Source organism: Mastigoproctus giganteus, chromosome 5 (assembly GCF_048544385.1).
Source record: "Mastigoproctus giganteus isolate SK-2022 chromosome 5, ASM4854438v1, whole genome shotgun sequence".
NCBI classification, from domain to species: Eukaryota; Metazoa; Arthropoda; class Arachnida; order Uropygi; family Thelyphonidae; genus Mastigoproctus; species Mastigoproctus giganteus.
The window spans coordinates 225583580-225608930 of NC_143579.1; the positions used below are offsets into that span (position 1 = coordinate 225583580).

A 25351-nucleotide genomic window follows, 5' to 3' on the forward strand; every position below is an offset into this window, starting at 1 on the left:
ATAACTCAATAAATGTCTCTTGGGCTACAATGGTCAAGTGTAACTTATTTTTTGAATTACCCTCGTATATCCATAATGCCTATAGCAGTAATTCTTAACCTATCCAACACTACAGGACAACTTTCAATTGAACTAATTTTACATAAACTACCAACATATTTTTAACTTTTTGTTTTTATTGAAGTAAGAGAAATCATCTTAATTTACTGTTGGAGATGTATTATTAACATTTATTCAAACAGATACTTATCAAGGAAACAAATTCATTATAAAAAATAAATTACTAGCCCCTTTCTAAAAATAAAATTAGTTTACTTATATTTGAACAATGCATGGACCCTCCTGCTAAAGTGTTCGCAGATTACAGGTTAAGAAACACTGTTCTAGAGTAGTAATGCTTACTGTTTCTAGGTAAATGAGAATTTTTCAATAATAAAATATAAAAAAAAAAAAAAACATTTTATTTACAAACTTAATCATTCACATATCAAGATACTTCTTTAGCTGCTGCCAGAGTTTTCTGTGCCATTTTCAGAGCTCCTTCTCTAGTGATGTTGCCACCAATAAATCCGCTTGAATGAACAAAAATGCAGCCTGGAATTTCACTACATTTACTTAATTCTTCATCCCGCAATCCTCTCCATTCTGATTTTATTGATAATCTACAAGGAAATATTTCAAGGTGTACTACAAGCCTTCTTACAACTTACAATATTTCACTCAACCAGTTATAAAAACCCAGAATCACATTTTTATGATAAAACACAGCCACAATAAACATAAAACAAAATTCAAAATACTATGGTAAAAGTACGAAAATCAGGACTTTACGAAAACACAATTTTTAAATTTAGCGGACTTTTGTGTGTGTGCGTGCATGCCACACATGCCCATCGACAACAAGCGAGCTCGTGGTTGCCATTTTGAAACGAGCAATCAAATCGTGGCAATGCTATAAATTTTGTCCTACTTCCATTTACCATATATAGCATACATATTTACAAGCCCATAATAATAGCTCTTAAAATAAATGAACTTCATGGTGAGAAGAGAAAGAAGAACATGTTGAAACTGAGTGACAAATTTTAAATATTTAAGAAACTAGAAATTGGTGTGAGCAATGCTGTTCTAGTGGAAACATACACTGGTGTGAAAAACTTAAGGACCACTCAGGTTTTCACCTGTAGCTTCTCATAGGAGTGACCTGGATATGGGAAAGGCATACCAAAGGAACCTTGCGCGGTAGAGAAACGATGAAGGAAACAACACAGACACGAAAACAAAACAGTACAGAGGGACTTTATTCAAAAATGGCAACATAGCACTGGCTGCAATTATACAGATGCATCACTGCCAAAGATGGAACAAAGGGAAGAGGTGATCCTCAGTGGGAGATAGGGCCACACCTAATATCGATGCAGGCTTTGCACCACGTGTCCATACTTAGAACAATGTTGTTGATAAGTTCTTGCGGTAACATCATCCATTCCTCTGTCAGCACCATCTTCAGCTGCGAACATTTTCTGGTGGGTGTGGATGTGCTGCTAGGTGTCTCCCCAGAGTATCCAATATGTGTTCGATGGGATTTAGATCGGTGGAACGGGCAGGCCAATCCATATGAACGGTGTCCTCACTTTCCAAAAGCATATCAAACGCTGCAGTGTGATGGGGTGTGGTGTTATCATCCATAAACACGAACTCAGGGCCAATGGCACTTGGGAACAGATGCACATGGGGAAGGATTACCTCAGTACAGTAGCATGCACCGGATACAGTACCACCTTCCAGTATCTGGAGTTGTGTACCTCCATCCAAGGTAACACCTTCCCAGATGAGAACACCTCGACCGCCATATCGATCCATTTCAATGATGTTTGTGGGGTGATACTGTGTGCCAACCTCTCGCCAGATCAGCTGAAGTCCAGAATCGCTGCTGAGACAATGTACTCTCATCAGTAAAGAGTACCTTACCCCACTGCGCTGCTGTCTAGTCCTTGTGTTCGATGCACCACTGTAAACAGTGTCTCCGATGGGCAGGTGTTAAAGGAACAATCCTTTGTGGAATCGTCTGACCACAGTACACTGCGATAACTTGAGCCCTGTGCAAGTGGTTTGCAATGGATCCCACTGTCTGGTGTTGGTCCCTCTTGGCCTGTAGGAGTAGATAGTGGTCATTATTGCGCATTGTTTTTCATGGACGACCACCACAGGTCCTTCGAACAGCTGTACCTGTTGTTCTGAAGGCCGACCACGCATGTGAGATGATGCTATGGGCGATACCGAACTCTGCAGCCACACTTCTCGCATTTCGACCTCCCTCAAGCTTCCCAATTATTCGACCCTGGGTAAAGTCATCCCGATGTTGTCTACTGGCCATTTCGTTGTCTGTAGCACTTTATGAAACCAATCGATCATCTGTAACAATCATGCTCACCATTCAGTAATTTGCACATAACTGAACTGCGGCTTTTATTTGTTTATGTGAGCCCTCTCATCACGATTCAAATTTTTGCATGTGCACCAGCTTTCTACTGAACGACCACAGTTATGCAAATTGTTTCGTTTGATTTTGTAGTTGTAACCTTTAGAAACAGTGTTGGTCCTTAAGTTTAGCACACCACTGTACAACATCGGAAAGTCTACAAGTTGTGATATAAAAAAGGCAAAGAATAAAAGTCTAGAATTCACAGCTTTGCGTGAGCCTCACAATAAAATTGCTGAGAGAAAGTTTACATTGGCCAAAATTAGAGAATCTTGATAAAGTGTTGTACGAATGGTTTTTGTTAAAACAATTGGAAGGTATGGCAATTTCTGGGCCGATGCTTATTGCCAAAGCAAGGTCTTTTAATAGAATCAGAGTGCACATTTAGTGATGGATGTCTTAGGAAATTCAAGGCTCGTCATGGTATTAGTCAGTTAGATATTGCTGGAAAAAGACAGTTGGCTGATAAACAAGCAGCAACAGAATACAGTGCAACATTTGAAAAAATTGTATCTGACTATGACCTTACAGCCGATCAAATTTATAATGCTGATGAAACAGCGGTTTACTTGAAGTGTTTACCCACAAAAACTTTGGCTGGAAACCAAGAACAAAATGCAATAGGGTTTAAGCTTAATAAGGAAAGAGTAACTGTTCTTATGTGTGCAAATGCTTCAGGTCGGCATAAAATTAAGCTTTTGGTGATTACTAAATTTCAGGGCTCATGGGCCTTTAAAGGATTTGTGCGCTTACCTGTGACCTATAAAGCCCAAAAGAATGCTTGGATAGACAAAGATGTATTTCACGATTGGTTTGTTCGTGATTTTGTTCCATCAGTTCATCAGAATTTGAGAAAATTGGGGAAGCCTGCAAATACAAAATGCCTGCTACTTCTCGACAACTGTAGGGCCCATCCGCATGAATCAAAATTAGTCTGATTGTGGAAATATTTTTGCATGTTACTTGCCACCAAACGTAACACCATTAATTAAACCCATGAATCATGAATCAAAATTAGTCTGATTGTGGAAATATTTTTGCATGTTACTTGCCATCAAATGTAACACCATTAATTAAACCCATGGATCATGAATCAAAATCAGTCTGATTGTGGAAATATTTTTGCATGTTACTTGCCACCAAACGTAACACCATTAATTCAACCCATGGATCAAGGAGTCATTAGGAACTTTAAATGTCACTATAAAAATTATTTTTATGACAAAAATGATGCATAAGAATATTGACCCCTCAGAATTTCAATGCAGTTTTACAATCAAAGATGCAACATTTTCACTCGCGACCGCGTGGAATGCAGCCAAGACTAACTCTTTTAAGAGCGTGGTGAAAGTTATGGCCGACCGTGATGTTTTCACATCTACAATCTGATCGAAATGAAGATTTGGAAAGATTTCACATAAAGCTGAAGGCATCTAAAGTGAAAGAACTGATGGAAACTGTTAAATTATGTATGGAAGACAACCCTTTACGCAAACTTAATGCTGATGACGTAGAAGAGTGAATATGCATTGAAAATGATAAAGTTACAGCGACTTTCACTGATCAAGAAATTATTCAAAGCATTATAACTCCTGATAAGATAGAAGAGAATTATTCAGAAGAACTTGGTGAAGAAAATGACAAAGTTGAAGAAGAAAAGATATCTTGGGTTACTGCAGAAAAGTCCATTGAAACGGTTATTAAATTTATGGAACAGAACCATAGCTTCAATCTTCAGGACGTCGTGCATAATAATTTTATCACAAAGAAATTACAAAGTCGTAAACAAGATGATATACGAAAGTATTTAAAGAAAGCAATAGAAGCGTCAAGCAGTGCAGCAGACAGAGTAGAAGCTGCAAGTGTTCCATCCACAAGCAGTGTAACAGACGCAACAGAAATCACGGGAAAGCACGAATAAATATTTCGTTAATAAACTAAAACAAATAATTAATTTATATAAAATATGTATCTTCTGTTTTCATTTATATACTATATTTTTCTTTTACATTGTTCATTTTTAAACATGATTTCAAGCATTACACGCTTTTTTTTTTTTTTTTTTTTTGTAGTGAAAATTTTTGTTTATATCTTTGTCAGGTGTTGACTTCATTTTTCTTTAAAACTGCTTGTTTCGATAAATGAAGCATGCTTTATTTGCTAATGAATAAACTGTAAAAATTTACCTGGTCATCTCTTCTTTATTCCATCTTACATTTGAATTTTGAAAGTACTGCCTGAGAATCCGGATCAACCCAGTCCCCGTGCACTCCAGATTTTCGGACTTTTACTGTATTACAAATTTTTAATTCTATATAACTAACATTAGATGAGGAGTATTCAAAAGCTTTCCAAATTACTATCTAAATACTTTTCTGAACGGATCAGATTTCAATCAATAAATTTTCGATCAGATTTCGATCAATACTTGCTATAAGCATTTGGCTTGAAAATAAAGTAATGAAACTTTTTTAAAATAAATTATGTACAGGGGTACATAATTCAGTAATCTAGTACCACAATTCTTGTAGCCCTAAGGTTACTGAAGGATCACACTATTAATCAGGAGATGGCTTCCATATCTCTTAACTAGATTTGTGGAGAACTGACTGAGGTCCAAACCAATCCTCATGTTCTGGTGGCATAATCTATTACCAGTGAGCCAACATAGAACTAAACAAGTTAAGAGAGCAGCTGGGATGTTAACAGCTTAACAAGGTCACCACTGTGCTTGTCAGGGAACAAGCACAGTGGTGCTAGTTGCCATAAAGACAGGTACCATCAACATTACTTATCTTGATGGGTGTTGTAGCAGCATATTTAATATTGTGCATCCTGATTCCTAGACAAGCATAGTGGGGACCTTGTTGACCTAGATGACATCCCACCTGGTATGTAGAATTAGCAGAACTCAATCAATATATCAGAATAACAGGTATTATCACAGAAACAAAGATTAATACAAGTGAGCTGCAGAGCTCACCTGTATTAATCTTTGAAATTAGTTTAAAAGAAACCTTGTCTGGAAAAAATTATTCAATACATTTATATCAACAAAATTTAAGATGGAATGTTTGGTGATTGAAATTTTATTGTGCATGCAGCTCAACTGAAGAGTCAAAAAGGAATGAAATGGATGAGTTCTTCACTAGATTACAAAAGAGTAAAACTAATAACAAAGAACAGTAATGTACAGAGATTGCAACAAGGGAGTAGGAGATGAAAATTAAATCTGCAGAAATATTTCAAGAAAATCTGGAGAGAAAGGTAAAGCTAATGATAATGGTAAAATGCTACTAGAATTCTATTCAAGGCACACACTCTTAACTTGACAGTGGTGGCACCTTATCCAATAGGCCCATCGGCAAAATATCTACTGGGCATTAATCTCCAATGTACGATTAGTGGCTATGTGCACGCTCGCTCTCTCTCTCTCTCTCTCTCTACATTCCCAAATATACAAACTAATTATGCAAAATGTATTGACAGATGAGATGCAACCATTTCTGTTACTATTTTTGGGTTCTGCTGTGTGCACAACTGCAGTTCTCACCGGACAGTTGATGCTACTGCCACAATAAATTATATACTGATTGCTTTACATTTCAGTTATTATAAATTAAATTGGTTGCTCAATTATTTATTTGACAAAAGATTAATAAGGTTGCATTCATAATTCTGAATTTTGCATACTTTGTAAAATTGAAAATGGAAGTGACTAATAAGTTTCATGTTAACATTTCATGTTCATAATTTTTTTTTTTTTTAAATTTTCAGCAGAATTATTAAAAGTTTTGCTTTGTTGGAAACCACAGGTGTAAAAAAAACATTTTTAAAAATTTTTCATTAAAAAACAATAAATAAATTACATGTTACCTTTGGGCAAACAATTAAAATAAATGAATCAAAAGAAAACTATGAAATTACAAAATGAAAAATAAAACTAAAATTATTTTTTCACTTTGCAGTTTCATAGTTTTCTTTTAATTTGTTTATTTTATTATAATTGCTTGGTCACAGATGGAATTTCAGCACAAGCTTACACAAAGGGAATATGACAGAAACAAGAAAAGCACAACTGATGATACTATTACTAAAAAGGATCTTTAAACAACTAGTTGAAGACACAGGAATAAATAGAGGATTCAAGATTGGAAGTGACTATAATCTTGTATAAAGCAAACTAAAAATGTTAATTAGTGCCAAAAATAATAGGTACAAAAGTGTTAAAACAGACAAAAACCAAAAAGTTCTCAGACTTGCCAACAACCATATGTGTGAAAGATACTAAAGAAAAATCTTAGGAAAATTATTGAAAAGACATGGAAAGCAAGAATTGGTAAGATAAGATTAAAAATTGTTTTGGCATTCATTAAAAACTGGAAGGGGTAGCACATAAACTACAGTAATTAAAATTGATAAAGACAAAGTTTAAAACACAAGAGAAGGATATTTTAGAATTATCAATTAAATACTTTGATGAGCTGCTAAACAAATGAACTGATGACATCAGTGAACGACAGGAACAATCAAAATGAAGAAAATTTTGGCTGTCATCTAATTCATTGAGGTGGAAAAAGATGATGAAAAGGCAAAGGGAGTAGATGAAATTAGAAGTGAAATGCCAAAGGGGAAGCAGTGACATTGTAATTATTATCACTTATGTCATTATCATTTCATTTTCAGTAAGAGAAATAAAAAAGACAAGAGGCTGCACATTTGACCTTTGTGTTATCAAGCTCTAACCCTTGTTTTTTTTTTTTTTTATGGAAACCACACACACGAGAGGTATTATAACCTATTGGGTTGGAGGTTGAGAAGATGAAAGAAGATATTTGTTGACATTAGACTTGAACTTCTGTAGACTGTAATTTTCAGGAAACACGTATGAAGGAAGGTTGTTCCAGAAAACGGCAGTTAAATGAATAAATGAGGAAGATGAAAAGTTGGTTCCGTGAGTTTGAAGTTGGACAGTAAATGGATGTTGGCTGGTGGCAGCATGAGTTCGGACTGTTTTCAAAGAGAGAGCGGGAATTATAGAAGCCAATTCAGAAGAACAGTGCCCGTGGAAGTATCTGTAGAAAAGAAACAGTACATCTATGAGACAGAGTGGAGAGACTCTGTTAGAGAGGAGTCATTAATTAACCTAACAGCCCTCTTCTGAATGGAATCTAGAAGCGTGAGAGAGGTTTTGAGGGCACTGCCCCAGATGTGGGAACAATATTCCATGGTAGGGCGGTTTTGCGATTTGTACAGAGTGAACAGCTGTTTAGAAGAAAAGTAACGCTGAGAGCGAAAGAGAAAACCAAGTTTTTTAGATGCAGAGGAAGTAATATTTGTAATATGCTTGTGCCAAGAGAGAATAGAAGTCAGGGTAATCCCAAAAAGAGATATATCATTTTGCCTAGAAATCGGAGTGCCCACAAAGATAAGCATAGGAACAGAAGAATCCTTTTTGCAAGATATAAGACAAGACTGAGTTTTAGAAGGATTGAAATCAACTTAAATCAGTATTTAAGGAATTGGTAGCAGATGTTCGAGAAGTTGAAGCTGATTGAGCAGGGCAAGGTTTTTCAAAATGGAAAGTGGAATGCAATGTGCTATCATCGGCAAAACTATGGATAGGATTTCCAGTCAATGGAAGAAAGTCATCAATATACAAGAGGAAAAGAGTGGAGGAAAGAACTGAACCTTGGGGAACACCAGCATTAGTGGAAAAGTTAGAAGAAAGAGAGCCATTTACCATCACCCTCGGTGAGCGATCAGAGAAAACTGGATAACCAATTACAAAAAACAGTTGGCAAACCATAAGATGGAAGCTTGTTTAAAGGACCTTTATGCCAAACATGATCGAAAGCCTTTGAGATGTCCAGAGCAACTGCTTGTGTTTCACCAAACGTTTCCATTGAATTTGTCCATAAATGGTAACATAAGCTAGAATATCACCAGTGAATCGACACTGACAGAATCCATACTGGCGATTGATGATCAGACAGAAGGTTTCTAGGTAGTTTAAGAGTTAGCGGTTAATTGATTTCTCCATTACTTTAGAAAGAGTAGAAATAATTGCAATGGAATGATAATTGGATGGGAGGTACTTGTCACCCTTTTTAGGAACTGGCTGGATACAAGCAAATTGCCAAGCAGAAGGAAAAACACCTTTGGAATAAGAAAGTGAAAAAAGGTGGCAAAGAACAGGAGTAAGTTCAGGAGCACAGGTTTTGAGAACAAGTGGAGAAATACCATCAGGACCTGGAGCTTTCTTAGCATCAAGATTCATCAAAAGGATATCAAGATTCGTCAAAAGGATATCAAAATAGTTCTGATATCCTTTTGACGGAAGACCACAGGAAGTATTGAATGGAGTGTGTTGGGAACGGTGGGAGGTGTTTTACCAAGATCATTAATACATGAGCTGGAAGAAAAATGGGATGCTAGCAGATCAGCTTTATCGTTGGCTGAAGTGACAACTGAACCATCTGGTTTTGACAGAGGTGGGAGCAGAGATGGGCAAAAGTTGCGGCTCACAGCTTTGGCAAGAGAGCAGAATGCTCGGCTACCATTAGGGCAAGAAACAAGTTTTCTAATCTTAGCCTGTTCAAAATCTAGTTTGGACTGATTAACGACTGCTTTACAATTGTTGCGAGCTTTGGTGTAGGCAGAAAATGAAACTGAAGAATTGGAAACAAACCAATTACGATATGCAACATTCTTCTCTTGAACAGCATTAGCACATTTTTTGGAAAACCAAGGTTTAAATAAAGGATGAGATTTTAAAGTGGAGCGTGCAATAAAGGATTCCATTCCTACAAGAATAATTTCGCTGACACGATCTGAGCAAACATTGACATCAGAAGTTCTGAAACAGTATTCCGACAAAGGGAAAGAAGAAAAGAAATCTCACAGGCCATCCCATTTTGTATTCTTGTAATGCCAGACGATATGAGGTTGGGAATAGTCATGAGATAAAGGGTCCGTTGGAGAAGAGAAAATCAGCAAGTTGTGATCTGAGGTACCTAAAGGATCACTAATTTCGACCATGTACTTAGAAGGGTTGTTTGTGAGAAAAAGATCAAGCATGTTGGCTGTATGGTTAGGATTGTCCAGTATTCTTGTAGGTAAATGAACAATCTGTGCAAGGTGATTAGAAATTGCAAAAGCCCCAGCATCTCGACCAGCTGGGTCGGTGTGACTAGAAAATGGAAGCCAGCTGGAGTTGTGAACATTAAAATCACCAAGGAAAATTTCCTCGCTGTTAGGAAAGTTGGACTGGAGAAAGTCAAGTTGCAAAGAGAGGAAATCAAAGAGCTCCAAGTGATTAGTGGAGTTTGGAGAATGGTAGAGACAGATGAATTTGACACAATGGGGCAGAGAGATTTTAAGCCAGAGAAGATCGAAAAGAGGAGATTCCAAATTACCAAGTCTCTGACAGGGAATATCGGAACAGATATATGCACAAGTACCACCTTTAAGGCGAAAGGAATCGTACAGTGAATAATTTGGGCAACTGAGTTCAGCTGTAGTTGAATCAACCGATAACTGAGATTCTGTCAGAAAAAGTACATGGGGTTTGGCAGACTGCAAGTGGAAATGGACAATGTTGAGATTAGAATTGAGACAACGTATATTTGTGAAATGAACTAGGAAGTGTTTGGGAGGTTTAGATTTTTTTGCAGATGAGCTTACTCTATTAGTTTGACAAATCATGGTGTATTCAATAGTAAGAAAAGGTGTGTGTGTGTGTGGGGGGGGGGACATGCTGTATGAAGTAATGAAATTTTTGGATATGGCGTACGCAGGGTAAGAATATACCCAGATCCTTGACATAACATGGCCTCGACAATGCTCCCCACGTACACACTACTTAGACTCCCTCCAGTCACTATCTAGCAGAGCAGAGGTAGCAAGATTATACACTAGCTGATCTGGAAGCTTCCTAAAGAGTTACCAATATAAATTTGATAGGACAAAAAATAGTCACCATAATTACCAAGTGAGAGTCCTGCAATAATGAAATGCAAGACTGCAAAATCATTTTGAGTGTAATTTTATAATTTCACACAGCTCCACAGCATGCAGAGTTGCTTATATTTTAAGAAGGTATGTGGTGGTGGTGGAAGGGAGAGTTTCTGTCATTGTAAATCTCAATATGGCTGCATAAAATTGGCTGTTCGGTATAAAACAAAAACAATTACATTTATGACATTTTAAAATTATGACTTAATTATCTAAAAATTATTAAATTTCAAGTATATAAAAGGCAAAAAGGGAAAGTTTTCTTTTAACAAAAGATATTTTAAAATGAATGCTTAAATACAATTGGCATCAAGACTGTTGTACAGAAATCTCACCGATTTTCGAAGCTTCCTAGGAAAAGAGGAACACACTGCACTCTCCATTTTCCATTTAAATCAGTATAAATAACAAATTTGATTCCTGGCTTAATATCTAGCTCTTCTTCTAGAGCCAACAAGTGATCTTTCCATGGGCAGCCACCGTCTTTTAATTCAATTATTTCTCCATTAGGATCCACCTAAAAATATCATAAATTAAAAAAAGAGCTAATGGAATAAATGAAAGTTATTCTAATGGTTTCTTAATCATTTGTCATTACAATAATTTGAATTTAAGGAGTTTCAATTTCAAAATACTTAACTGCAAAAAAGTAAAACAGTAGATTCTTGATTACCTAGTGATCGAATATTAACTGCTTAGATATCCACCAAACAGTTGCAAGATGTATCTGAGCCATGCACATTATTTGTAAAGCATACTTGTATACCTTAACTTAGTTCAAGGTATCAAATGTTTATTACATTTTTAAGTAACATACTGTAAAAACATAATACCTGTATGTTTTTAAGTTATTGTGATTGCATTTTTATTACCACAACAGCTTTTCAGTAGGTGATGTAACTCCAAACAAAGGAAAATATAGAATGTGCAACTATGGGTGCAAGCAGATAACATCCTATGAGATACATACACATTACAGTTATGCATACACAGCCAGAAAGTTAGTACTAGCGAGTCACTGGAATTAGGGGCCATTCACAAATTCATTAACACAAGGCCAGGGATGAGATCAGGTAAAATATTAATGCTTTGTGGGTGGGAAAGGAGCATGAGATTACAGACATTTTCCTAAAAATAAATATATAAATAATGCTACTACTTCAACTAAAAATTACAAACTTTAAACTCAATGATTTTAAATTTATTATTTCTTGTTTGAAATTTTTATTATAGAACAATGAGGTAGAGATAAAATCTGTTGTTATGGAGGGAGGAGATGTTCACAAAGTTAAAAAAAAAAACCAAAAAAAAAAAACGCTATGTAATTTGTGAATAGCCCCTTAGCAATTAATCAAACAGCAAAAGGTCACTAATGGCACCTTTCAATGGTATGGAAAAGTTTTCTGTAATTCTATTCTTGTTAGCCGATATCATTTTGAAAACGTCATCAGAAAGCTGATCTAAACTGAGTTTTTGCTTATGACACAGTGACAAAGGAACTGGATGCAAAAAATAAATTTGACATCATATACTTAGATTTCAGAAAAGCTTTTGATACTGTTGCTGTGCAAATTGAAGCAGAGTGGCATTAAAGGCAAGTTACCACTTTGGATAATGGGATGGTTGAGTGGGAGAGTTTGTTATTTATTTGTTATTTGGTTTTTAGGAGCATTAGCAACTAAGGCCATACTGCTCCGGGATATGCGGTGGTCATTCCCTGACCTTTCCGCATCCTCCGTATTTGGTGGTGATGGGCTCGAACCCCGGTCTAATCAAGAAGCGTGTGCTACGCACTGCTGCTCCTTCCCACCTGGCTACAGAGGTGCCTGTTGAGTGGGAGAAGGCAGAGAATTGTAAACAACGAGCACCGCTCTTCTTGAACTAATGTTATTAGTGGATTCCACCAGGGTTCAGTGCTGGGCCTATTGTTGTTTTCAATATTTATTATTATTATTATTATTATTATTATTATTATTCAATTTATTCCATATGCTTCACCCCTGAACAGCCTTCAGCTAGGAGGGTGCCTATATACATTTGTACATTTTGACTTAGACAGCAAACATAGAAGTCGTACATAAATTACACATATTATTATTATTTCTATTTTATAGAAACAGTTTCTATATAATATTATGAACATTAGTTTCTTTATCTAACAAACATCTAAAGTGAGCAAATATAGCAGATAAAAATATATACAGTGACACGAGCAAAAAGGTAGAGACATATAAACACATACGCGTCCTAATGTGTGCATATACAACCAATACATATACATACAAAACACATAATGATTTAAAACAAATTAATCCTTCAGCAAAGTAGAGTTCATGGGAGATTCCATCCTGAAGGAGATAATCAGGAAACTTCTACAGTTTTATGTGGTGGTACATGTCCTGTATCTTCTCAGATCTGTACGCTTTCTCATCACAGAACTTGTGGGGATCAATCTTCAGGGTGTTGTACGTTTGGAGGATGTTAGACGGAAAACATCTTCTAAGCATAGTTAAATTCTGTAATAAGCTTCTTAGGGGAATCCATGAACTATTGCAAAGGACGCAGGAAAGCCTAGGACCTGCAACAAGATTATGGACATTTGGAGCGTCAAAGCGATCGGTGAGGAGTTGACAGAGATTACGCAGATTTCCTGTAATGAGCAACTGATTCCAAGGGGTGCAACCAAGGTTAGCATACATGATTGATCTCGAGATGGTGAAAGGGAGGCCATTAACACGGTTCAACCACCTTAAAATCCAGAACTCGATACCCATGAATTTTTTGATGTTAGTGAGGGAAGCAGAGGACCAGATCGTCGAGGCATACATGGGAATCGGAACAAGACATGTTTGTATGTAGTGAGTGGCAAGTTTTTGGTTGTTTACTCCAGTAAGTTCCTGTCTTATCGCCCACATTGCTGACAGAGTTTTTGCTTTAGTGTTGGCAAAGTGCTGTTGGAAGGTCAGGCCTTCATCCCAGGTGAGCCCTAGATCAGTGTGATGAGAAACCTTTTGCACTCTAATACCATTTATGTAGATGTTTATGTTCATCTTCTTCTTCAGGTTGGTGAAAGACATTTGTGCTGACTTGGTCGGATTTATGGATAGGCCAATATTCTCAAGATAATGGTCAAGTTCTTCTATTAGGGCAGTGGCATGGGCGTTGATTGCTTCAGATTTGTCATCGTGTTTTGACGAGATGAAGAGTTTTATATCATCTGCGTAAGAGCTGCAGTCAGGATGCGTAGAGAGGAAGGGGTCCAAAGCGGCAGCAAAAAATAGTGCGGAAAGGACGCCACCTTGGGGAACTCCTCTGTAGACGACGTGGTTCGATTGGAAGGTTCTATGTTCTACTCTCAAATGCCTTTGTTTGAGAATGGAAACGATGACTTTTAATAGGCCTCCCTGTATTCTGAAGTGCCTTTCAAGTATTGTCATCAAGGAATTGATTGAGACATTATCGAAAGCAGCTTTAATGTCTAAAAATACTACATCAATCTGTTCTTTGGCGTTCAGAGTCATTTGGATCCGAAATAGGGTGTCCATTAGATTAGTCACAGTTGATCTCTTTGGAATCACAGTGTGTAAATATGGTGGTCTTTTATGGAAAAAATGCATAACAAGAATTGGCAGCAGAGTCTTCTCGAACAATTTTAGTAAATTGCAGCTTATAGAGATTGGACGAAAATCCTTCTTGTCTTTCGGATGTTTGACTTTAGGCACGGGTTTTACAATATAATGTTTCCATATTTCAGGGATAATTCCAGTGTGTAGGGTTTCTCTAAATATGTGTAGCAAGACCTCGATGATGAATGGACTGCTTACTTTCATGATGAAGAGGGGGAACATATCAGGGCCAGAAGTGGATTTATTTGGGAGACTATTTAATGCCTGAATTATATTTTCTTGTTATGGTGATTTCTGTTAGTAGAGGTCTGATATCAAGATTGGATCCGGATGGAGTCATGTTATTCATGTAATTTACCAGCCAACTGGTATTGTCTGGTGCGAGAGAGTTATTCTTTAAATTAGGGTCTGGAGAGATTCCGAAGGTACTGTTCGCCCATTCCCTAAATAAAGTTTCATCCATGGTGAAGTTGGTATTCTTGTTGTTATTGATTCTTTTAGACTGTTTAAGCTTTTTAGAAATTGCAAGGTTGTACTCTTGGCGTTTGTGCTTTAAGAAACAGGCTCGTTCTTTTTTGTTCTTTTTATTAATGATACTGATGAAGGCATATCAGATTTAATGTCTTGGGTTTGCAGACATTACAAAAAATTGGAAAGATGGTTAATGGACAGTAATCAGGTTATGTTAGTGCAACAAGATTAGAAAAATTAGAGCTGAGAAATAGAAATTGAAGTTTAACATTGACAAATGCAAGGTAACCACAAGGGTAGCAGTAATCCCAGAATAACATACCATCTGTGTAGTACCAACACTCGAGTAGTGGAGAATTTAAAAGACCTGGGTTAATTGTGCAGTCAGACATGAAGCTATCTGGTGAGGGAACAAAATGATACCCTTACCAAGAAACACTTCAATTTTTCAAGCTGCAGTTTCTGGAAACTAGGTACCCAAAAGGAGGTCTGATTGAGGTGTTTAAAGAATAGATTGAGAAGCTCAATGCTGATGGCATTTTTCCTCTTGCTCAGACAAAACACATAAGGAGGCATAAGTTTAAATTGAGGAATAGAGTGTAGAAACTTGCTTTCAGCCAGTGGATAGTTGACTGTTGGAACAAACATCTATCTTTTGTTATGAAAGTGGGTACGGTGGACTCTTGCTTTACAATATTAATCCATTCCAGAGACATCGTGTCGTGAACCTAACAACACGTTTTTTGGTAATTTGTTCCAAGACCTCGGAAGTTGAAATTTTCACTATATAACTAAGTTATTTATCTCTCTAAAATGTGATTTTTATAATGGAAATTGCACATACTGATTTTAAAAAAATTGATTAAAACACAACATAAAAAAAATCACTTCAACTAGAGGATGCAAAAACAAAACACACAGCCAATGCATTTACAAAGGCTGCTATTGGCTGAAAGGAAGGATCACATGGTCAGGTTGGAGACAATCGTAAAGTGAAATAAGTAGGTGCCTCAATATGGTCACTGGTTAAAATCAGCCATTTTATAGAATCAAATTTCAGAAAACCAATCTAAATCATTAAAATGCACTACACTGTCATCATTATCATATGTTCGGTTATAAGAATCAATTTTGAACATCTTTGTGATATATTTCTGGAGGTCACAACCATAAAACAAAAACAATTTGCAGTTTCCCATTTATTGGGCTTTTCTGTTACAGCAATCTGTTATAAACGGGTAGTAAACTTGATCTTAATTGCAATAGTACCGATAGTTGGAATTCTGGGATTTTGCGTTATTATGGTAAAATGTTTTCTCTTCCACGGAATCTTCAATCATATAAAAAACAAATAAATTTTCAGAATCTTTCTTCATTCTTATTTTTTATTTGTAAACTTGTTACTCCGTCTCACTTGAGTGTATCGTGTTATTTGCAATTTTATGCATGCCATTATTGATTGCTTATTTATTTTTTTTTTTTTTTACTGTTTTTAAATTTTACAACAAAACAAATGTCAGGGAACAGAAATATCTATTAGTTAGCAAGTACATATTACGATAGTAATATTAAGCTATGTAGGTAAGCGTAAATTTATTTTTATTTTGCTAACCTGTGGAAAATATTCTTCCGATTGTCAAGTATCATTTAATTGGCAAGACAATAAAGTGTAAATTTGTGCTCTATATCTTTACTTTTATATCCCATGGATAATATTCCTCCTATTTTCGTTTATCAGAATTGCCATTTAATAGAATTAAGATTCAATTCGCAAACATGATCATAATGACCGCTGCTCACCACATATCGTATAGTGAACGGAGAGTCCACCGTGAAGTGATTTGATCATACAGTGAACCAATCGTAAATTGGTGGTCCACTGTAGTTTGAATAAATTTAAGGAAAAACTAGACAAATTAGAGGGGATGGGCAAGTGATGTGGAAAAAGCGTTGTGTGCATGTGTTTTATAAGCTTGCTTCCTTTTATCATTTGTTACTACTAATGCTAAATATTAATCTACTTTCAGATGAAGGAATGCAGCCTCCCTTTTCAGCATACAAATAAATCAGATGACAAGGATACCCTATTACAATCAAGTGCTAAATTTCTCTTTTAATACCCTTACTACTCAAGTTTTCAGGCCTACTATAATGGGGAAGAAGGATTAATTACTCTATATATTTAATATGGAAGCCGTTTTCTTTACTCTGTCAGTGTGAACTGACGGAGTAAATAAAACGATCAGTTAAGATCGTTTTCTTCCTGCCCGATCAGTAAGATAGGCTTAACTGATCGGGCAGGAAGTGATCTCAAATTGAAGCTATTTCTTCCTATCTAAGTTGTTAAAATTTTAAAATTCCAAATAGTTTTATTTTACTTTTACGGAACAGGCCAGTTTTGTAGTACAAACGAGAATAGTTCAACATTCACTTCATAGATGGAGCCACAGAAAGATGTTAACTGTTAAACAAACAGTTGTCTAAGTTTATGAGGCATTTTTTTCTGTTTAACAATTTGCACATTACACAACTGTGTCCTTTGTTCTGGAAGAAAAAAAAATAATAATAATTCTTTACTAGTGCTGCCTACCTTAAAAGAAAGAACTAATCGTTAGGATTCCATTACACTGCTCGCTCACTATATGTCCCCCCATTGCACACGCAACCTCATACCCCCATTGCCATTCTATACATTTAAAACGTATTTGAAATGAAATTGAATTAGATCCTAATCTAATAGTTCTTGACAGTTTGATTCCTTTTGTTTTTGGCCACAACCTTACTTATATAAATGCCGTTTTGCTGCATGCTATTCTTGCTGCAAAAAATGACGAGTGTGAAAGAATCAATTTAGAAATTTTAAAAAAGGATGCCTAGTGATTCATTGCAATATAAGAGTGTTAACACAATTATATCTGAAGATACTGAAGAACTTTTGTGATATCCAACTGAATTCCTGGATAGCCTCAGTTTAAGTGGTTTACCACCCAACATTTTAGAGTTGAAGGTAGGAGCAGTTGTTATTTTACTGCGAAATATGGCAATTTCAGGAGGATTGATCAATGGTACGAGACTTATAGTCAAAGTTATGCATCAGAATTGTTTCGATCTAGAAATAATAACAGAAGAAGTTAAAGGAAAACGAATACTGTTACCGCGTGTAGATTCGACTTTGCCATTCTCATTTAAGAGACAGCAGTTTCCTATTCGGCTGGTTTTTGCAATGACTATAAATAAAAGTCAAGGGCAAACGTTTGATAGTCATAATTTCGCTTACTAACACAGTATTTAGTCACGGCCAATTGTATGTAGCAATATCTCTGATCAGATCATTCCAGCATGTTAAGATAAGGTTATCAGAAGGGCACAAGAATACAAAAAATGTCGTTTTCAAAGAAGTATTATACAGACTGTACTATATTTTAAGAAGTTGGGCCACGACATGAGTGTCATGGTACCTTTTTACACTTCCACACTGACTTTATCCAGAAAATTGAGGAAGTGTAAGTGAAGAACAGAGTGAGAGGTTTCACCAGGACATTAAAGACATGGAGATGAGGTACCAGGGGCAGTGATCAGTTTTTAAAATGAAAGGGGAGTTTTTAGTGGACTTTTTCCTATTCTACCCTTTTCAGTAGTATTTTTAATATGTATTTGAAAATTGCGAAATTTTTGCAATGGGTACTGCTAGTTTAAGTCTTAAGTACCACATTTTTCTAAAGGAATTTCATATACTTTCATGTTGGCTAGAAGATACCCAATATTGTACACTATAGAATCCTTTATCATTGGCACCGAGAGCAAGTTGATCCCAATTCAACATTTTTTTCTTCTTTGTAATCAGGAAAGGCCACAACAATGGAATACCACTTTTTGCCGACAAATGAATTCAGAATAGTCAGCTTGACTTTAATGGTTGCAAAACACATGGAGTCAATAAGTAAAATTCAATTCCATGGCTATTCAATGCCACAGGAACAAAATACAACATTCAAACATGCTTTATTTTTTACTAAAAAAGAGCATTGAAAAACATCACACAGCATCTCTCTCCAATGTGGAGAGAGATGCTGTGTGATATACAGGATACAGAAAAAACTCTACTGACAAACTTGAACAGATGATAGAGGGTACCAAACAAAACATTTTTTGTCAAGTAAACATAGGTCATAAACGAGTCGTTATAGCAGCAGAAGCTATTAAAGGGTTGTAAAAATCAGAACAACACATTCGGTAATTTAATTTTGTTTAATGCATATGAATCATTTGCCGTTGCACACAAAATAGAAAAAACAATCCATAACATAGTGCTCGAACATACGACTACCATCAACATTAGCATATGCATGCATTGAGAGGTCCTCGGAGTGGTGCGTATCTACCGCTAATAGCATAAAAGTGTAATGTCATATGATCAGTACGGGTACAGATAGGGAGCGTTCATTGTTGCAGAAATGGTGGATATTCATTTAATGTACAGCGCAGCAAATGGAAATGGAAGAGAGGCTTGCAGGATTTATATGGACGCTTCCCAGACAGAAGGTTGCCTCACCACACAACATTTGTTGCGATATGCCAAAGATTGCAGGACAGTGGCTCTTTCGGTGTGAATATGCATGATACTGGATGTCAATGCACTAATAGGACACCCCGGTTTGAGGAAGTTTTGCAGATCTTCACTAATACTCCTTCTACCAGCACAAGAGCCGTTTGCCACCGATTGGATGTGCAGCATCGTTTGGTGTGGGATGTGGTGCATGAAGCTGGACTACATCCTTTCTGATGCCAGAAAGTGCATGCACTAGAAACTGCTGACTTTGCCCACAGTGTCAAGTTCTCCCACTGGATTTTACAGGAAACCAACTTGCAGCCTGATTTTTGCCAATAATGTGCTTTACACTGATGAGGCATGTTTCACCCAAGAGGAATTGTTCAACAGCCGCAACAGTCATATGTAGGCAGAGAATAATCCCCATGAAATGGTTGAACATGGCTACCAACACAGGTTTATGTATCAATGTATGGTCAATGTATGGACTGGCATTGTGGGAAACATTTTAGTTGGACCATACATGTTGCTTGCACGTTTAGATGGATGACTCTGTGTTTTCTAGCACACACTTCCAGAGTTGTTGGAGGATGTTCCTCTGATTGTCCAAGCACAAATGTGGTTCCAACATGATGGCGCACCACCACATTTTGACAGACGTGTACGCACACACTTACATACAACCTTTCCAGGCAGATGGAGTGGTCGAGGTGGACTTGTAGCCTGGCCAGCAAGGTCGCCTGATCTGACTTGTCTGAACTTTTTCTTTTGAGGATACATGAGGACTCTTGTGTATGAAATGCCAGTTGACACAGTGGAGGAACTTATAGCATGGATTGTTGTAGCAAGTGCAGAGATACAAGACAATCCTAGGAATTCAATGCCTACAACTTTCAATGCTGCGTCGGTGTGAGTTATGCATTGAACATCACAGTCGCCAGTGCGAGCACTTCTTATGAATTGTTTTTTTTCTATTTTGTGTGCAACAGCAAATGGTTTGTATACATTAAATGACATTAAATTACTGAATGTGTTGTTCTGATTTTTACAACCCTTTAATAGCTTCTGCTGCTATAACGACTCATTTACGACCTACGTTTACTTGACAAAAAATGTTTCTTTTGGTACCATCTATCACCTGTTCAACTTTGTCGGTAGAGTTTCTCTGCATCCTGTATTAGGATGCAGAGAATTCAAATTAAATCCAAATGAATCGAATATTAGACAGTGAAAATAAATGTAAAATTAAAAATGAAAATAAATAATAAAAAATGGCAAAGCAAACATCAGTGGCATCAACCATGCAAAAACCACATGTTGCATGTATTTAACTATAATAAAATGTCAGGTAAACATAAAATAAAATGTGACAGTAGCATGGCAAACCAGAAGAGTGAAGATATATTGAATGTATAAAAAGAAATAGTGTACTGTTAGAGAAACGTTCCTAAATAATTTAGAAAATAGAGTCCAGATTAAAAGAAATTTAATGGTGCCCCCCTCTGATAGATGCCTGTTTCCAAATTACGTGAACTATCACAATATGTGAACGTTATCTACCAATAATACAGACAGATAAGTTTTTTTTTTTTTTTTTTTTTGATTTGGTAGTTGTTGGCGCATTGGCTTCTGTGGCCATATTGCACCTCCCAAGGTTTTTGCAGTACTTTGATCCAAGCCCGAGGCGGGAATCGAACCCGCGACCTTGGGGTTGCCGGGCAGGTACTTTACCCACTCGGCTAGCCCGGTCGGCAGACAGATAAGTAAAAATAAAACTAAAAATAGTAGAACATACCATAATATCAAATTGAATAGAAAAGACTGACCATTATACTCCATCTCGTCAGTGGATCACAAGGCCATAATAGTCAAGGAACCACTGCATTTTGAGTGCTAAACAAATCCATGCCACGACAGAATGATATTATTACCAAAATGCAGATGCAATAGATTTGCATAACGGTGGTCCGTATGCAGTGCTGAAATTATGGGACAACAAAAGTGATACTCACGTGGAAAGAACCACACTACTAAGCAGATAAAGCAACCACTAATCTTATATATATATATATATATATATATATATCTGGAAATATATATACACCGATGAGCCAAAACATTATGAGCACCTACCTAATATGATGTTGGTCCTCCATGTGCAGCCAAAACAGCTTGTACCTGGCACAGCATGGACTCTACAAGAGTTCTAAATGTCTTGTGGTATCTGGTACCAACACATAACCAACAGATCTATTAACTCCTATAAGGTCCGTGGTTGAGACGCCACAGATCACGGTTGCTGTTCCAACACAAACCACAGGTGCTCGATGGGATTGATGTCTGGGGAATTCGGAGGCCAGGGCAATACCTGGAGGTCTTTCCGCGAACCAGTCTCGAACAATCCGGAGGTGTGGCATGGCACATTATCCTGCTGAAAGATGGCACCGCCAGAGGGGAAGACCGTTGCCATGAAAGGGTGTACCTGTCAGCAATGATGTTTAGATAGGTGGTAGACGTCAGAGTGCCCCGGCACATGGATGACTGCACCTAGGGTTTCCTAGCTGAACATCGCCCAAAGCATGACACCGGCACAACTGGCTTGTTTTCATCCCACGGTGCATCCAGGCGCCATCACTTCCCCAGGTAAACGATGCACGTGTACCCGGCTGTCTACATGGTGCAACAGGAAATGTGATTCATTGGACCAGATGACCTTCTTCCAATCACTCAAGGTCCAGTTTCAATGCTCACATGCCCATCGTAGACACTGCTGCCAGTGAACCGTGGTTAGCATGGGCGCTCTGAGCAGCCTGCAGCTATGCAGCCCCATTTTCAGCAGGATATAATGTACTGTGTGTTGTGACACATTACTCCTGTCACCAGCATTCCAATTACCGGCGAGTTGCACCACAGTTGCCCTTCTGTTGCCACATACCATCCGGATGAGCCTTCGCTCACCTCGAGCATCGATGAGCAATCGGTCGTTCAACACCTTGCCGGCGGTTTGTGGGTTTTCCCTCCTTGAACCACTTTTGGTAGGTACTAACCACAGCTGACCAGCAGGACCCCACCAGCCGTGCGGATATGCTCTGACCCAGTCGTCTGACGATTACAATTTGACCTTTGTCAAACTCGCTTAAGATTGCTGCCTTTCCCATCTGAAGAACAAGACTAACACTGATTAACGGAGCTCAGCATCAGGTGTTTATTACAGTGTCCTGACCTGCGGCGTAGTTCACCTGCAGTTGCTTCGATTTGCATAATGACTCACTGGTCATAATGTTTTGGCTCATCGGTGTATATAGCGTAATCTATTTCTATAGCCTGGGGCACCTCCATAGCCAGGTGGGCAGGAGCAGCAGTGCGTAGCACACGCTTCTTGATTAGACCAGGGTTCGAGCTCGTGACCACCAAATACGGAGGACGCGGAAAGGTCAGGGAATGACCACCGCATATCCCCGGAGCAATATGGCCTTAGTTGCTAATGCTCCTAAAAACCAAAAACAACAACAACATTCTATAGCCTACTCTATTTCCACATATATATATATATATATATATAAGTTTAGTGGTTGGTTTGTCTGCTTAGTAGTGTGGTTCTTTCCATGTGAGTATTACCTTTGCTGTCCCGTAATTTTAACACTGCATATGGACCACCGTTATGCAAAAATCTATTGCATCAGCGGTTTGATAATAATATCATTCTGTCATGGCATGGATATATTTAGCGCTCGAAATGCAGCGGTTCCCTGACTATTATGGCCTTGTGATCCACTGATGAGATGGGGCATAATGGTCAGTCTTTTCTATTCAATTTAATATAACGTATGTTCTACTATTTTTACTTATCTGTCTGTATTGTTGGTAGATAACATTCACATATAGTGATATTTCGTGTAATTCGGAAACAGGCACCTATCACAGGGGGGCACCATTAAATTTCTTTTAATCTGGACTCTATTTTCTAAATTATTTAGGAATGTTTCTCCAATAGTACATTTCTTTTTATATATTAAATTTATCTTCACTCTACTGGTTTGCCACACTACTGGCATACATTTTATTTTATTTTTACCCCATTTTATGATAGTTATATTTAAAAAAAAAAAAAAAAAAAAATATATATATATATATATATATATATATATATATTATTTATTTATTTATTATTTTTTTTTTTTGAAATCTTTACTTCATAAACAAATATTTTAATGGCAGCTACGTTAAAAGCTTCCAATTTTGGGAGTCCAGCAGATTTTCATACTAAGAATATCTTGCAAGAACCTAAACTAAATGATATCTTTAACCTAACAGGTTGTTCTTTTTAAAATAATATCATGCATTTCTTCAATGTGTATTTAACTAGAGAATAAAAAAAAATTCAAGCAGAAATCTCTAATGGTTGCCACAGCAAAAACACCTAAATTTAGCATGTAAAAATCTAAAACTGGTATTACAAAATTTAATGCAATTGATAATGGGTTAATGGCTTAAATGATTTGGTTACATTTAATATTATTAAATATGGATATTGTGCCTTAAAAGCAGCTAGAAGTGCTTGTCAAGGCAACCAGTTATGGTTAATTAAATTAATTCTTATGGAAAAGCTAAGAGTACCAAATGGGAACAACTGTGTATATACGAATATAAAGGAACACTTAACTAGCACACATTGAGAATCCAGTTGTGGCAACCTAACTGTATGTTATCACAAATAATAGTATAATGTGATTAGTCGATAACACAAGAACTTCACACTATTAGTAATATAGGAGAGGATATTGTTATGAATGCAAACAATTAATATTAAATAAAGATCCATGCTGTGTTGAATTTTGGAAAGCTAGTGACACAAATACATATTTAAGTGTACTTATCTGCTCTCTCCAGTGGCTAAGTAAAAATAACATAGGAGAAAATGATGATTTTATGTTGCATATAAGAGCTGAATGAAAATAGAAACAGTTAATTTCAGTATGATAAAATCCAAAAACAAAGTATTAGTTAAGATTACTGATTGTATCAAAGGCAATGACATCAAACTATAATTACTGGCAACATGCTGTTGCTTTGGAAGTGTCTCACTTACTGTCATGGTCAAAAATACAGTCAGTCCCTATCTGTGTTGTCATGAGATGTACTGATGTTGCTTTCAGGAAATGTACTCTGAACAGCAGTATACCGATCAAAAGATGACAAAATTTTTGAAGTGCTGGTATTATTTGAGCGGACTTTTCTGTTGCTGCAATTTGAATTGGGTTCAATGTTCACAATCAGCCTTTTGTCAAGGTGGTGAATTAGGCAGACAAAATAGAGACCTTAAGTGTGTTTCCACTGAGAGTTTTGATGGGTTACTTGTGAATGCAAGAAGCATCTAAGAAGTGTCTTCTATTGTAGTGTTCTATCTTAAGAATCTCAGAATTCTTTCAAGTTCATCCTGTGATCTTCAATGATGACGTGGTATGCTGTATTGCTTTTTTTGTAGTTTTCCAAGGCTGCTATGCATGCCATATTCATAAAACATACATATGGAGCTAGCATTATATCTGTCCTATATAATATATATATTTTTTCAATGTTACAATCTAATTTATATACCAGGTCTTTAGTTAGTTGGGGGGCTCTTGATCTCAAGATTAGTCTCAAATTCTTACCCCTATGGAGTATTTGCACACTGTGTCCTCTCTTTTTGCTAATCTGTTAATGTTGTCACCTATCCTTCAGCAGTAGAGTAACAAAAATTTAGCCTTGTCTGAGGTGCCAGCATATTAAAAATTGTTTAAAAATGAAAATAAATCATACACAAAACACAATTCTGCTTGAAGTAAAATACTAACCTCATATCTTTCCTTTAAAGCTCTTTCCACCAATTCCCTAGCAGGCCACCAGACATTACCATAAAATAAAACCCTCTCCGTAAATTCTTCTCCAACTAATTTAAATGCTTTATAGAATCCTGGCTGCAAAATACATTACATATCAATTAAACATACACTCATTAGATCTTATTAGAACAGATATTGTTGTTGTTGTTATTTGGTTTTTAGGAGCATTAGCAACTAAGGCCATATTGCTCTGGGGATATGCGGTGGTCATTCCCTGACCTTTCCGCTTCCTCCGTATTTGGTGGTAACGGGCTCGAACTCCGGTTCGAGCTTCTAATCAAGAAGCGTGTGCTACCGCACTGCCGCTCCTGCCCACCTGGCT

General features: G+C 36.9%; 1 protein-coding gene across 1 annotated transcript in view; it reads right to left on the reverse strand.

The window, feature by feature from the left end:
• Positions 1 to 487: 487 nt before the first annotated feature.
• The window catches only part of LOC150086173 (MYG1 exonuclease), a 97574-nt gene continuing 72710 nt past the window's right edge, over positions 488 to 25351 (reverse strand). The window contains exons 8-10 of the mRNA XM_090374816.1: positions 24982 to 25104; positions 10834 to 11015; positions 488 to 662 (exon numbers count right to left, since the gene is read on the reverse strand). Coding sequence (XP_090230942.1) covers positions 488 to 662; positions 10834 to 11015; positions 24982 to 25104 — 480 coding nt within the window. The remainder of the gene's footprint in view (positions 663 to 10833; positions 11016 to 24981; positions 25105 to 25351) is intronic.